General features: G+C 45.4%; 1 protein-coding gene across 2 annotated transcripts in view; it reads right to left on the bottom strand.

The window, feature by feature from the left end:
• Nucleotides 1-14280, bottom strand: part of INPP5D (inositol polyphosphate-5-phosphatase D) — a 125581-nt gene that overhangs the window by 53311 nt on the left and 57990 nt on the right. For both annotated transcript variants that reach the window (XM_021075030.1, XM_021075031.1), the window contains exons 5-6: nucleotides 10836-10976; nucleotides 1867-1954 (exon numbers count right to left, since the gene is read on the bottom strand). In XM_021075030.1, coding sequence (XP_020930689.1) covers nucleotides 1867-1954; nucleotides 10836-10976 — 229 coding nt within the window. The remainder of the gene's footprint in view (nucleotides 1-1866; nucleotides 1955-10835; nucleotides 10977-14280) is intronic.

Below are 14280 nucleotides of genomic sequence, written 5' to 3'. Positions count from 1 at the left end.
GGTTCCTAGTCGGATTCGTTAACCACTGAGCCATGACGGGAACTCCCCATTTGTCAATTTTTGAAAGTGTAGATATCATCTGAGGCGCTCCCTCTCCCTTACAGTTTCTTTGTATTTTCTTGCTCAAGGCCATGTTTGTCTAGAGGCAAAAGCATTGCAGCCACTGCAGCAAAGGGTCCAGGCGCTGGCCTGTCTCAGCATCAGGACATTCGTTGCTTTTCCTTACAAGAAAGGGTCTCAGCTGGGAGGGTGGCCGCCAGAACCTTTTCTCTATATCCTTACCTGCTGGCACTCCCATCCTGTCACTGCTGGCCTCAGAGGCCATCCTGTCACTACTGGCACGGAGGGTAACACGATGGGGCGTGACTGCTGTCAGCTTAGCTCTCTGGAAGCGTCTCCCTCTTCTACTCGACTTCAAAAGATTTGGGTTTGCGGTCTTGTATTCAAGACCTATTCAAATTCAAACTATTTAAATTTCAGTTTGGTAGGGCCCCTGTTTCATCTAGATTTGCTTTTAACTTCCCCAGAAATTCACCCACCGTGCACTTCGAGGAAGGCAAAATTACCTTTTGTTTTTCCCTCCGATGAATTTTTACGTGGTGCAAAGAGAACACAAGGAACGTCTTCTCAGTAAAAAGCTCCAACAAACCATCCGGGTTCCCCCGAAGCCCCGGCCCCTGGTGCAGCCCCCTTCCGCCCAATTCTATCCCCTCCACGCAGTGACCAGAGCAGCCCTTTGGCTATAAATCCTTCTGGCACAATTTCCATCTGCAGACACACAGCCTACCTGATGCACGGTTCTGCTATTTGCTTTTCTCCCCCCAGTGTGCTTTTCTGTATCAGTGTATTCACCTTAGAACAGAAATCTGCATAATGTGCAACCCTCTCTCTCCAGTTTGTATCCTTTCCAGTGTTTCCGGATTTAAGAGACGAAGCTAGGAGACATGTCTTTGTCCACGTTCCTGTGCAAGCCTGCAGGCTCTAAGGCAGTTGCCTACAGGGAGCACTGCTGGCTAGAAGGGTCCCGGGTATTTAACATTTTCACGCGGAATTGCCTTTCGGAAAGACCCATTTCCTCTCCCAACAGGGAGAGACCAACCCTTGCGCGTCTCCATGCTCACACCGGAGCCAAGCCTTGGCTTCTTCACCCATCACATTTTCCTCCCTCTTCTGCCCGTCATTTCCCAGTGACGCGAGGTGAGGGTTGAACATCTTTGCAAGTGTATCCTGGCTCCTCTTGGCCCCGCTTCCGTGAAACAGACTTTTACAATCCTCTCTTCATTCAAAAAAATGTGGTTGCTGTTATTCCATCACTGGTGGAAGCGTTTGTTTTTTAACCATATTCATTCTCGATCCCCTGACATTTCTTGCAAATTGCTTTCTCTGGAGATACTGCCTGTGCTTGCTTTTTCCACTTTGCTGAGGTCACTTTTTGGTACACAGACTTTTGCTCAATGGGGAACTTGGCCTTGACCCCCTGCCAGGCTGTGGGGGTGGGGCTGGGTGGTGTGTGTTTGCATGCGCACGCGAAGCAGGGGCCACCTTCACCTGCTCCTCAGCATCAGGTACTAAGGCACCTCATGTTTTTTTTTTTTTAAGTCTGATGAGAAATGATGGGAAAAGGCCCACCTTATTCAGCGCTCCTAAGGAGTTTCCCCGGCAGTGGCATAATTTGAAATCTTTAGTCCTCAAATCAAAGGCAGGTGGGGGTTGGTGGGGCCAGTGCCCCTTACTGGGGGCAGTACCTGCGTGGTCAGTACTCTGACGGTCCAGCAGAGCGCTTCCTTCTGGGCCCATTGGGACCCTATTTCCCCCCCCCCCCCCCCCATTTTATCCATCTCACCTTTCCAGTCCCAAGGTGTTTACCTGAGGACGCGGACGCAGGCCCGGGGAGAGCTGCTGGTCAAACAGCCTCTGCAGAGACTCCAGCGAAGGAAGGGTCCGGTTGACTTCGCTGGGGACAGAGGACAGGGTGAAAGTCAGGGTTAGTGAGGACTCAGGAAGGCATCCCGCCACACAGGGCTCCCGCTGGAGACGTGGTGTGGTCACCTGCCGCTCCGGCAGAGGCAGAGATCCTTCCCAGAAGGACAAGCCCGGGCAAAGCTCCAGGCCTGCCAGCCCTGGGCCACCTCCCAAGACCCTCGACTCCTTTCCGTCCCCCACCCGGACCAAACTGGAGCCCTGGGGTGTAGACCTGATCAGCTAGTAGCCTGTGGAAGATGCGAATCCAGAATCACTTTGAAAGCATTGAGTAATCCACGGTCCCCAACCTTCAGTGTTTCTGAGAATCCTGTCTACACTGAGTGTTAACGATGCAAATGTCTGGGCTCCAACCTGACTTGGTCTGGAATCTGCATTTTAATTTCGTGCCCCAGGGGCTTCCGGTGCGGGGCGTCTGCTTTTGGGTTTCAACCCCCTCCTCGCCCGCTGAGATGGACGCCCAGAGATCTGTCACTGTCTAGTAGGCTGACAATTCCGATTATCTGGGCTTTATTGATGCTCTTTGCATTCTCATCTTCCCCTATTGCTTTAGGCACGGCAGGCAGGCCGTTCTGAGTTCTAGTTGTCATTTATTATCGTCGAAAACTGAACATTCTTAGTGGTTTCAAAATATTCTAACAAGTAAAGGTGCCCAACTCCATTGCTAGAGCTTTCGGTTATCTGGAGATGCTTGCGATGATAAGGCTGCTGTGAACGGCTTCGTTCATACAGCTCGTCTGAGTCTCAGGTACAGTTTTAGAATAACCAGAGATTATGGGTCTCAATCAACACTGCTAAGCCTTTGAGGGACCAATTATGTGGCTATGGGCACTATTCCTATGTGCTATCCGAATTCTATTATTTTTCTTTTAGTTGGCACAGCAGTGCGTTTCAATACTGATGAATTGATTTACATATCTTTAATGTCTTTAAATATTTTTCTACAGAGTTGGTTTTTAGCGTATTTCTCTTTATATAAACTGTTCATGTCCTTTGCCAGTTTTTTGGTGGGAATTTTGTTAGGTTTGGGGTTTTTTTGGCCACATCTGCAGCACCTGGAAGTTCCTAGGCAGGGAACTGAACCTATACCACAGCAGTGACAATGCCAGATTCTTAACCTGCTGAGCTGTCAGGGAACTCCTTTTTTTTGGTATTTTTATATACATTAGTATAAACTCTTATTCTCCTTTTTATTTAATCTAGGTGTTGTAAGTGGGTTTTTTTTTTTTTTCCATTTTGTTGTTTTCATCCTAGGGCTGGATTTCATTATAAAGTGCCCTATAATCTTTTTTGGGGGGGCTGCATCCATGGCATGCAAAAGTTTCTGGACCAGGGATCGAACCCATGCCACAGCAGTGACAATGCCAGATCCTTAACCCACTGAGCCACCAGCAAACTCCAGTGCTTTATAGTGTTTAATTGCCCTATTTTTCATCCTTTTCTTGGTAATTTTTGCTTACCTTAGAAATTTATCATCCGTATTTACTGGTGAGCAATGACTTGCTTTTTTAAAATTGGTTTCTCACTCGCTCTTTAAAGTTATGTTACATGGGGGGTTGGGGAGCTTCTGCTGTTATGCATTTTTAATTCCTTACTTCACTTGGAATTCTTAAAAAATGTGATAGAAATAAATTCAATTTTCTCCATATTGCTATTCAACTGCATTTGCCCTTTTCCCACCATTCTTATGGGCTGGTTCACTGCATGGTTCTTTTTAAATGTGGTGGGATGTGTTCCAGGCTCCCTGTCATTCATTCATGAAAACTCCAGAGCTCATGTCCACGGTCTGACACATCGCACCCTTGCAAGGATGGTGTTTTAGCCTCCTGGCTTTGATTGGACATCCTTGGGACTCCTCTGGGGACCAAGGGCCAGGGAGGTAACTGGCCAGCAGACAGGGAAGGATGCGCTGGGCTGACAGGGTTGTTGGTTTCTATGCCACCTCTGCCACAGCTGCTCTGTCTGTCACATTGGGGTATTCTGTTTAAATTGTCATTTCATAAAGGATTTCCAGGCGTTTAAAAAAAATTCTAAAGCACGAATTCAGTACATGCTTTAACATCAATAGTTCTCCCTTTTCAAAATGTTACCCTAGAAACGCAAGCACAAAAAAAACAAAACCAAACAACCCCTCCCCAAATCCCTACAAAAAACAGAAGAAACATAAGCACACATGCACAAATGGAACCTTTAGGCTTTTTTTTTTTTTTTTTTTTAAATAATGCTGTTATTTTCTGTGTTTCTAACCTTTTAATTTTGAGAAATCTGGCTCTCAGATGTATCTGGAGGTGTTGGTGACAATGACCAATGACACACAGGGACTTAAGCTGGGAGATTTAAGGACTGATCTCATCATACAGAGAGGGCTTGTCCGGGGAAGTTTCCATCAGCAGGGTCCCTGGGAAGCCTCTATCAGCTTCAGGTCACCAGCTCCAGGGAAAATGGGGAGCAAAGACAGAGAGGGCTGCCAGGGAGGTCAGATTGCAGAGACAGCCCAGCAGGGGCCCAGGGCCGGAGGGAGCACAACAGAGAGCTACCCCCACCTTGGCCTCAGAGTGACAGTTAACTGCTCCAGGATTCCCATTCAGTTTCCAGCCAGCACACTATTTCCCATCCCAGAAGGAACGTTCTGATGCTTTGCTGTTTTCTTAATTTTTTCCCCTCTGATTCTTTGCTTCAGTAAAAATTTCTGATACAGTATTAAATAATCAGGTGATAATGGGTTTCTCTTTTTCTTTTGCTAAAATGTTTAACAGGATTTTTTTTTTTAATGTCTTTTTAGGGTCACACCTGCAGCACGTAGAAGTTCCCAGGCTAGGGGTCAAATCAGAACTGCAGCTGCAGACCTACACCACAGCCACAGCAACACCAGAGCCTTAACCCACTGAGTGGGGCAAGGGGTCGAACCCCCATCCTCGTGGATACTGGGCGGGTTTATTACCACGGAAGCACCAGGGGAACTCCCATAATGGGATGATTTTCGTGTTTCCCTGTCGGGTGTAATTGGTTTGACATTGATACATACTGCATTGTTTAAGGACGTATCCTTCTATGCCTTTTGAAAAAATAATTTTGAAGATTAGAAGTGACTTAAAAAAATTATCAGGTCTATTAGGACATCTATGCAAATGGTTATTTCATCTCCTAATCTACTGCTAAATTAGTGTTTTCTTTTCTTCTCTTTCTTGGCCATGCCCATGGCTTACAAGAGTTCCCAGGCCTGAGACTGAGCCTGTGCCGCAGCAGTGACAATGCTGGATCCTTAACCCCGAGGCACCAAGGAACTCCCTACAGAGTTTGCTTTATTTTGACTCATCTTTAGAGTGATTTCTTAGATAAAACTTACATTTTTCATATCACTAAATTATATTTAATTTATATTTAATTTATATTTATATTAATTTATATTATATTTAATTATATTTGCTAGAATTATTACTGAAATATTGTACATTTTTACTAATAAATGGAGCTGGATATAGTTTATTTCAGGTTATTATCTATTATCTTGATTAGGTTTTTGGATTTAAACTGTATTTTTCTTGAATATTGAATTATTCAATTTTTGAGCAATAATTTATAAATTAGGGTTTCTATTCCTTGACTATTCAAAGGAGGGTATGCATGATAATTTTTAATGTCATATTTTATATAAAATATTTGTTTTATTTATAATTTGAAGATCTGCAGCCATGTAATTGTACCCTGTGTTCTTTATTGATTTGTAAAACTTTTTTTTTTTCTTTTTCAGATGGAACCATGGCATATGGAAGTTCCCGGGCCAGGGATCAAATCTGAGCTGCAGCTGAGACCTACACCACAGCTGTGGCAATGCCGGATCCTTAACACACTGTACCACAGCGGAAACTCCTGATTTATATACCTTTGTTGCAAATTATTAAATCTCCTACATTTCTAGATTTTTTTAAGTTTTTAAATTGACTTTTTTTTCTAATTTATTTTCAACTGCTTTCCCCTTACTCTTTTCCTTTGCAGTTGTTGTCATTGTTCATTCTCTTAACAGAGATTTCTTAACGACACCTGTTGTGTTCACTGCTGTATCTCTGGCCCCTGGAACAGTAGCTGGCTCATAGCTGGCGCACATTCAATCTTTGTTCATGAATAACAAATAGACAAATGTTTCCAGCACTTTGCTTGATCCTGGAAATATCAAGGCAATCAGGATATGACCCTTGATACCTTCGGGAGACTGAGAGCCTGGATGAAATTTATTTGTTTGACCCATTATTCCATCCCTGCCCTCCCACCCCCACCCCTAACACACTTTCCATAATAGAAGTCATTTAAAGCTATGGCTTTTCCTCCAAGGAGTGCTTTGGCTGCATCATCTAGAATGGATTACTCTAGATGTTTGAACCTGGAGGTTTGATTACTCTGGGTTCCCAAACATATCCCACGTAGGGTATCTTTTTGTCAATTTCCCTATTTAAATCAGCTGTGATTTAGGAGAAGATCTAAAAATGTCCAGATGGTTGAGTGGTTGTGGCTAGTTTTATTATTTATTTCTATTTTCATCATGCTGTGTTCTGGGAGTACAGAACAAACACTTTTGCTTTGGGTATATTCATATCCAGCTGCTCAGTAAGCTGCTGCGTTGTTATTTTTAGGTTCACCAGCACTCTAAAATTTCTGGGGAAGAGTTCTTGGAAACTTCTTGAGGTAAAGACCTATGATTAGTACATTTTTCATGATTTAAAAAAAAAATTTGCAAGCTCTTGAGTGACATCTAGGTCGGGAGTAAATCCCAGGTCAGTAATCTTCTCCTCGGAGGTACTGCTTCAGAATTTTTATTACATCCTCAAGGAGTCTGAATAAATTTAAACGTTATAATTTTTTAAAGTAACAGTGCTGTTCCTAATTATTTACTTTCTGAATTCATCTTCCCTTGTGGTTTGGAAGATTATAAGAAGAGGTTTAGGCAGGGCTATTTGGTCATTCTGTAACTGGATTTTTACGAGGCTTCTCAATACCTGGATTTAGCTCCTTTGTAAGCCCAGAAACATTTTTATTTCTTTTATACATTTAGTCATCAATTATGCATTATTTTTCCTGCTTCTTGGAGAGCCCATTCGACCAGGTATAAATTGAATCTATGTGCCCTCTTCCAAAGACTATAACTTTTTAAATCACATCTTCTTTGCATATGCTTATTTAGTCCTCCTGTGTTTTCTATGTATACTTCCCTGACATTCTGCTCTGTTTTGTGATCTGCTTTTCACATTTGATTTGAAGACTATGGGTTTATCTCATGGCCTCCAATGAAGCAGTTGTAACGATGGTGAAGCAGTTTTATTTTGGCTGGTTTGTTTCTTTATTAAAATTCGTACCTTGCTTCCACTTAATAGATAAAACACCCTTTCCCACACTCGAACATTTTAAAATTCTCCTTGCAATTCTTCTCATTTCTCCATTTTAGGGGTTATCAAATATTTCCAGACTCTGAAGCCCTGATTCTTTCTTCTCTTTCTTTGTTAAAGTCTCTGTCTGGGTCTAGATGATCTAACGCAAGGGTACAAATCTTCCTTGAGCCCTTGAGCTGCTGAAGCGCTTTCTTTCAGATGCAGGTACTGACACTGCAATGCCATTTTTGCCAAGGAGGCTCTGGCACCACTTCTCACTCCTCAATTCTCTGAGACCTTCCCATTCCCACCCTGGGCATTTGTGTTAGACCTAGTGGTCTGGGCGGACAAACCTGGCCGCATTCGGTGCCGCCCTCAGCCTCTGTTCCAGCTCCTCCTCCTCTATCCCACCTCTAAACATCTACCCTGAGCCCCTTCCCCTCCATCCTCACTGGGATGACCTTACTCCACTTGTCTCCCAGCCTCAAGATGCATGTGAATGACGCCCAGATACGTACCCTTAGACCAGAGGTCTCCTGGGCTCTAACTTCCTGCACTGACTCCTTGGTTGGTAGCTCAGCGCATAGGATGCGTAATAGAACCTCAAGTCAATGGCAGCTCAGAGAAAGATGCCCCCGCCTCCACCCCTCCTCCTTGACTTTCTGTATCTAAGTAACTGGCATCACTCACCGCTCAGCTGCTCATGTTGAAAACCCAAGAGTCACCCTTAATTCATCTCCCCTGACCAACTGGACATCCATCTGCCAGCTCTGCCGTCCACATACCCCAGGTCACACCAGCTCTCAGCCCCATGTGCTCCCAAGCTTTGGGTCATTTCGCTAATATCTATCACCTGTTCCCATGGCCCTGTTTAAACCCAGGACTCAGCAGGATGCGAAACAGACACAAACCCCCACCTCTTCTCTCTTCCCTTCTCAAGCGCCACCATGATGTCACCAATACAGCACTTCCCAACTGTCTCCTGCTTTGGGTCTGCCTCCTAGGATCCAATCTCCAGAGTCCTAACTCAGATTACAGCACAATCTGGACACCTTCTCCAGGGCCTTGGGAGGCCTCACCTGATGTGGCTCCTGTTAGCGTTGCCCGATACAACACAGGACACCCCGTTAAAGTAGAATTTCAGATTAACAATGGATAATCCACTAGCATAAGTATATCCCAATATTGTGTGGTATATACTTGTGCTAAAAAGTATTTGCTGTTTATCTAAAGTTCGGACCGAACTGGGCATCCTTATCTGGGCACCTCCACCTGACTCTTGCCACCCTCCACTCCTAATGCTTTCCTTCACTATTTATGCTCCAGCCACACAGACGTTCTTTCTGTTCCTTGAGGGCTGGCCTCACTCCCATCTCAGGACCTCCCTCTTGCCACTGAGGTCCCAGCTCTGTCACCTCCTCCGAGAGGCCTCCTCAAACCCCAAAGGACATTAGCCCCTCCCCACCCAAAATCTCTCCATTACTTTTTCCCATTTTATTTTGTCATGATGTTTACTAAGATTATCTTGTTTATTTACAGACTTAATCGACAACTGCACTCCTCACTAAGAGGTCAGCTCCAACAGGGTCTTGTCTGTTTATTTTACTTTGTTTTGGCTCCACCTGCAGCGTATGAAAATTCTGGGCCAGGGATCGAACCTGCGCCATACCAGTGACCCAAGCCGCTGCAGTATAACAGTGGATCTTTAACCTGCTAGGCCATCAGGGAATGCTGCCTGACAAGGTGTAAAAGAGCAGGGACCTTGTGCATTGTGTTTATTGCTGGACCCCAGCACCCAGATCTCTGGGGAGTTTCTCCGTACATATTTGTTAAGTGAGTGAATGACTGAAAGCATGCATCAAAGACCTCGTCCAATCAAAGCCATCTGGAAACTACAAGTTTATGGTCAGTTCCATGGATCTGCATCTGCAGGGATGGAAGGGGGATACGAAACATAATTTTGTTCCTAAGATTTTCTAAAAGTCCACCCCTGGGCTAAACAAGTCTCCAAGCCTATCACTTTGCCTGTGAAGGAAAGACAAACCAGGGTGTGGGGAAATTAGAACCCCACAGCATCTCTACTTCGAACTGGAAGTTAACTGCTCAGTACAGAAAGGTGTGGAAAACTAGAGAACTAGCCACCCTGAGGAAGCTGCTGTCAACCCCTAAGAATGAGGTGACCCAGATTCTAGCAAAGTCCAGGTAGCAATACAGGGTTGGGGAAATACGCTGAATGGTGGGAGGGGGGAGGCAGGTGGAGAGACTGAAAGGTCTATTTCCTCCTGAGAAAGGAAGCCTCAAATAACAGGATCCTCTCTGGAGCAGAAATAAAAGCTTGTAACCAGTCATCATGAAATTGTGTTTCTTAAAAAGAAAGTACCAGGTATGTGTTTTCCCAGCACAGGATGCTTTAGAAACAATGTATACCAACAGCATCACATGGAAAAATATCTCTCCCTGGAAATCTATAAAAACGGTGACCCTGAGTCCATTTGGCTGAAACGGCATTAGTTGAAAGCCCATTCACTGATATGAAACCTGACTGGCCAATTTGACGAGTGCTCCATTTGTCAAAGAAAGTATTTGTTAAATTTACCAAAGGTACTGACTGCACTTTTCTGAGGCTTTAAAAGGAGAGTTCAATTTGATTACTGATGATGAAAGATCTTTTTCCCATATTAACTAAGCTAAGATAGATATGGCACCAGAGACACTGGCAAAAGAATTTTGAAACTGCTGTCTATGTAAGAAAACTCAAGACATCAGAGGCTGAGAAAAACTCACCCCCGTGAAATGCTATTTTTGCAACCACAATGTTGACTTTTCATTTGCAGTAGGATTGTTTTGGGTCCTTGGGGTTTCTTTCAGGTGCTTTCGAATGATATTTTGTATTGCTTCAAGCATTTAAAATTTGCTTTTGCCAATTCTTCAGCTAGCCTATCAGCCTTCATCTTGCACTTCTAACAATTAAAGTGTAATTACACTGGAAGTTAATTTTAATGCTAATGGCATTAAAACGCATCAAAGAAACTGGGATTTTTACCCATTGGTCTGTCTATGATTTCAGTATCAGAAGACTGACGTTTTGGTAAACTGGCTCACTTTAAAAACCAGCCAGTCTTGGGCCATCACGACCCACGCAGAAAACTGGCTGATTTTAATGTATTTCCTCTTGATGCTCTTATGTGCTTATTGAATGTACTGGCTGCAGCAAAAGGACAAGTAGCAGCGCAAACCTTAAGTGCTGGATGCTGAGCAAGTGTGGAAAGGCTGGCAGTGCCCACCCCTTCCCATGGCAACTGGCCTCAAATTAACTTTAGTTTAAAAAAAAAAAACAAAACCCAAAACCACCACCTCCAAGTTCAAATATCATGAAAACAAAACAAAATCTCCTGCAGAAGATTATCCTGCGTGGGACAGCCAGGCAGAGAGCAGGGGTCACCCTGAGGAGCTGGTTCTCCTGCCCCCACCCCGGCCCCCAGGGGCAGCCGTTACCCATAGAGTTCCTTGCAGAGGAGCGCGGTCAGTTTCTTCAGGTGAGGGAGACTGGAGGAGCCCGACTTGGCAAAATCAGAGTCCAGGGTGAGCTGGGTGCTTACATAATCCTGGATGGCTTTCAGGTGCTCTTCTGGAAGCCTGAAAAGAACACAATGACAGGCTTATTCTATGCCTTTAGCCACCGACAGGAAGAAGAAGAAATCCGCATTCTCAGAGTCTCCTGATGAGACACCTGCCACCAGGAGCACCTTTGCACACCTGGGTCTTACTCAAGGGGTGCAGACCAGGTCAGACATGAGTCAAGGACTCAGGAAAAGGGGTTGCCTCTTAACCCACCATAAAGGCTTCTACCCAAGCCTGTGTGTGCAAGTGATTCTGGCTGGGGATGGGAAATGTTTATCTTTTGAAAAGGAGACAAAACAGCTTTGAAAATGTACAGAGGACTTGTTTTCCTGCTCCCTCTACGCCTCAAGGCAGGATCTGCTTGCTCAGTGACGCGCTAGTCCAGAGATGGCTAATGGTTCCAGCTCACAGGCCAATTCCAAGTTCACAGCCAAAGCCCCTGGGAGCTCTGGGCTGAGGAGGCACCAAGTCCTCCTGGGCTCTGAGGGGACGTCCCCGTGATGAGTGAAGGGGGTGGGGGGATGGTAGTGGCAACTTAAGAGCCTGCCCTTCGCACCACCCACCCCTGCTCCCGAGGCAGCAGGCAGGACCAGTGCTTACACAGGATGGCCCAGCAGAAGCAGAGCCCAGGCCTCTTGGCACCGGGGCCACCACCGAGGTCTGATCATCCTTCTAGAAGTTCTAGCTCCTGGCACTGTTTCTTTCTGGATAACAGCTGAGGTTTTGTTCCCTAATAATGATCACTCAATCACAGTGAGCATTTCCTAAGTATAACATACCCGTCACTCTGCTTAGCACTTAGCTCCTTTTCTCTTTAATCCACAAATGGATGTTGTGAGTCAGATGTTAGTAGCATTCCTATTTTTTATTGTCTTTTTGTCCTTTTAGGGCCGCACCTGCGGCATATGGAGGTTCTCAGGCTAGGGGTCGAATCGGAGCTGCAGCTGCTGGCCTACGCCAGAGCCACAGCAATGCCAGATCTGAGCCATGTCTGCGACCTACACCACAGCTCATGGCAACGCCGGATCCTTAACCCACTGAGCAAGGCCAGGGATCGAACCCGCAACCTCATGGTTCCTAGTCAGATTCGTTTCCACTGCACCACGATGGGAACTCCAGTACTATTTCAATTTTACAAACAAGGAAGCAGAGATGCAAGGATATTGATTTATGTGTGTGAAAAAATTATCACAAGCCTTAAATAGCTTCATTCCAGCCTTGACATATGATCAAGTTGAAACTAGAGGTCACAGTTTTTTCCTGTAGAATCTTTGAAAGAAATCGATGGCTGTTGCTCTTAAGATGGAAAGGAAGTGGATTCGCCATTCTGACTTATTAGGATTATGAAGTCAGCAACTATTCACAGAGCAGTAGTTATAATATTTAAGTTTAGGCTATATTCTGAGTCTTGATATAAAAATACAGTTTTTGCCTCAGTCTGTTTTACTGAAAAGGACAAAAATCTCCCCTATAGCATTTATATATATATATATTTTAACAATTCTTTTTATTTTTTTGTTTTTTGAGGGCCGCACCTATGGCATATGGAGGTTCCCAGGCTAGGGGTCTAATTGGAGCTGTAGCCACCGGCCTACACCTCACACAGCAATGCCAGATCCGAGCTGCGTCTGCGACCTACACCACAGCTCATGGCAACGCCGGATCCTTAACCCACTGAGCAAGGCCAGGGATCGAACCTGCAACCTCATGGTTCCTAGTCGGATTCGTTTCCACTGCGCCATGAAGGGAACTCCCTTTTTTTTTTAATGAGAGTTGAAACATTTATTTCAGGTTCTCTCTTGGATTTTTTTTTTTCTTTTTCTGCCACCCAGGCAGTATGTAGAAATTTCAGGGCCAGGAATCAAACCTGCACCACACAGCAGTGACCAGAGCCGCAGCAGTGACCAGAGCCACAGCAGTAAGAACGCAGGAGCCTCAACCTGCTAGGCCATCAGAGGACTCTCGTATTTTAACAATTCTAATGTCTACTGGCTTGTAACTTTGAGGTTACCAGTACTTGCTTTAGGAAGCTGTATTTGTTAAAAGGTTTATTATAGAAGTGTTGGTGTTCCCGTTGCGGCTCAGAGGTAACAAACCTGACTAGTATGCATGAGGATGTGGGTTCGATCCCTGGTCTCACTCAGTAGGTTAAGGATCCAGCGTCGCTGTGAGCTGTGGTGTAGGTCACACATGGAGCTCAGATCCTGTGTTGCTGTGGCTGTGGTGTAGGCCAGTGGCTATACCTCTGATTCGACCCCTTGCTTGGGTATTTGCATATGCTGCGGATGTGGCCCTAAAAAGACAAAAAAGAAAAAAAAAAAAGAAGGAAAGAAAAGTGCTGACATAAAGATGTCAATTGTTTATCAGAGAAGGTGGATTTTACTCAGCTGTCCTGCATTAATGATGACCTAACTGATTAGATCTATTTAACTTGCACAAAAGATCAGGCAGCTTGTCTCATAATCAAGAACAATCTGAAGGCAGTTGTCTGTGTACAAAGCTATTTTCCAAGCAACGGAGACTAACTTTCAGACACAAGGCAGAATCTCGGTTTGTCATGACCCAGAAGAGGACTGAGGGCAGGCACCTTGTCACCACGGTTGCTCCACTGTGCTCCACTCACACCCCCCGCTCCCCCTATCTGCAAGCAGAGGTCTCAGGTGAGTTTTACTGCCCTGTGTCAGCTGAGAAACCAAACCCGAGAAGGCGTGCCTCCGTGCTCACCAGCTCTTGGCTGTCCCTACCCTCTTGGGAGGCTGCTGGAGGCTTGGCTGAACCCCTCATCCTGCCCCTCTGGGCCCCGAGTCCCGGGGAACACCTGTCCCTTAAGAGGAGGGACTGACGAGGAGATGGAGCCAATGGAACACGTGGAGGCTCCGGAGGAGGAGCGGGGCAGCGATGGCACCATGGGGCACCCTTCCCTGCTCCCTCAGGGCGTGCCCTGCATTTAGCATCCAAACCTGGAGAGAAGCAGGTCTCAGGGGAACTGAACAATGGGCTGTGCAGGGACTATTTTAATAAGCATTTGTTACGGAGACGTATGGACCTGGACGGGGATTATCATGATAATGAATCCGCATACTCTAAGCTTCAGGATAAATAGCACAAGGTTCAGGGAGTGCGCAGCCTCTGACCTGCGGCTGGAGAAGAATTAGAGGACTGTCAAGGTGGAAATATGAAGACACCAGGTATCTTAGCAACTGGTGGCTTGTGTGTCCCCTCAGGCATTTCCTTTGTATTTTGCCAAATCAGATGGTAGGTGAGCAGCCCTGGCTGCCTCAAATTAATCTTTCAAGTTGGAGATGTTGCATTAACCCTG

Source organism: Sus scrofa, chromosome 15 (assembly GCF_000003025.6).
Source record: "Sus scrofa isolate TJ Tabasco breed Duroc chromosome 15, Sscrofa11.1, whole genome shotgun sequence".
NCBI classification, from domain to species: domain Eukaryota; kingdom Metazoa; phylum Chordata; class Mammalia; order Artiodactyla; family Suidae; genus Sus; species Sus scrofa.
The sequence above is the reverse complement of the archived record's forward strand: the minus strand, read 5'-3'. Positions and strand labels throughout refer to the sequence as shown.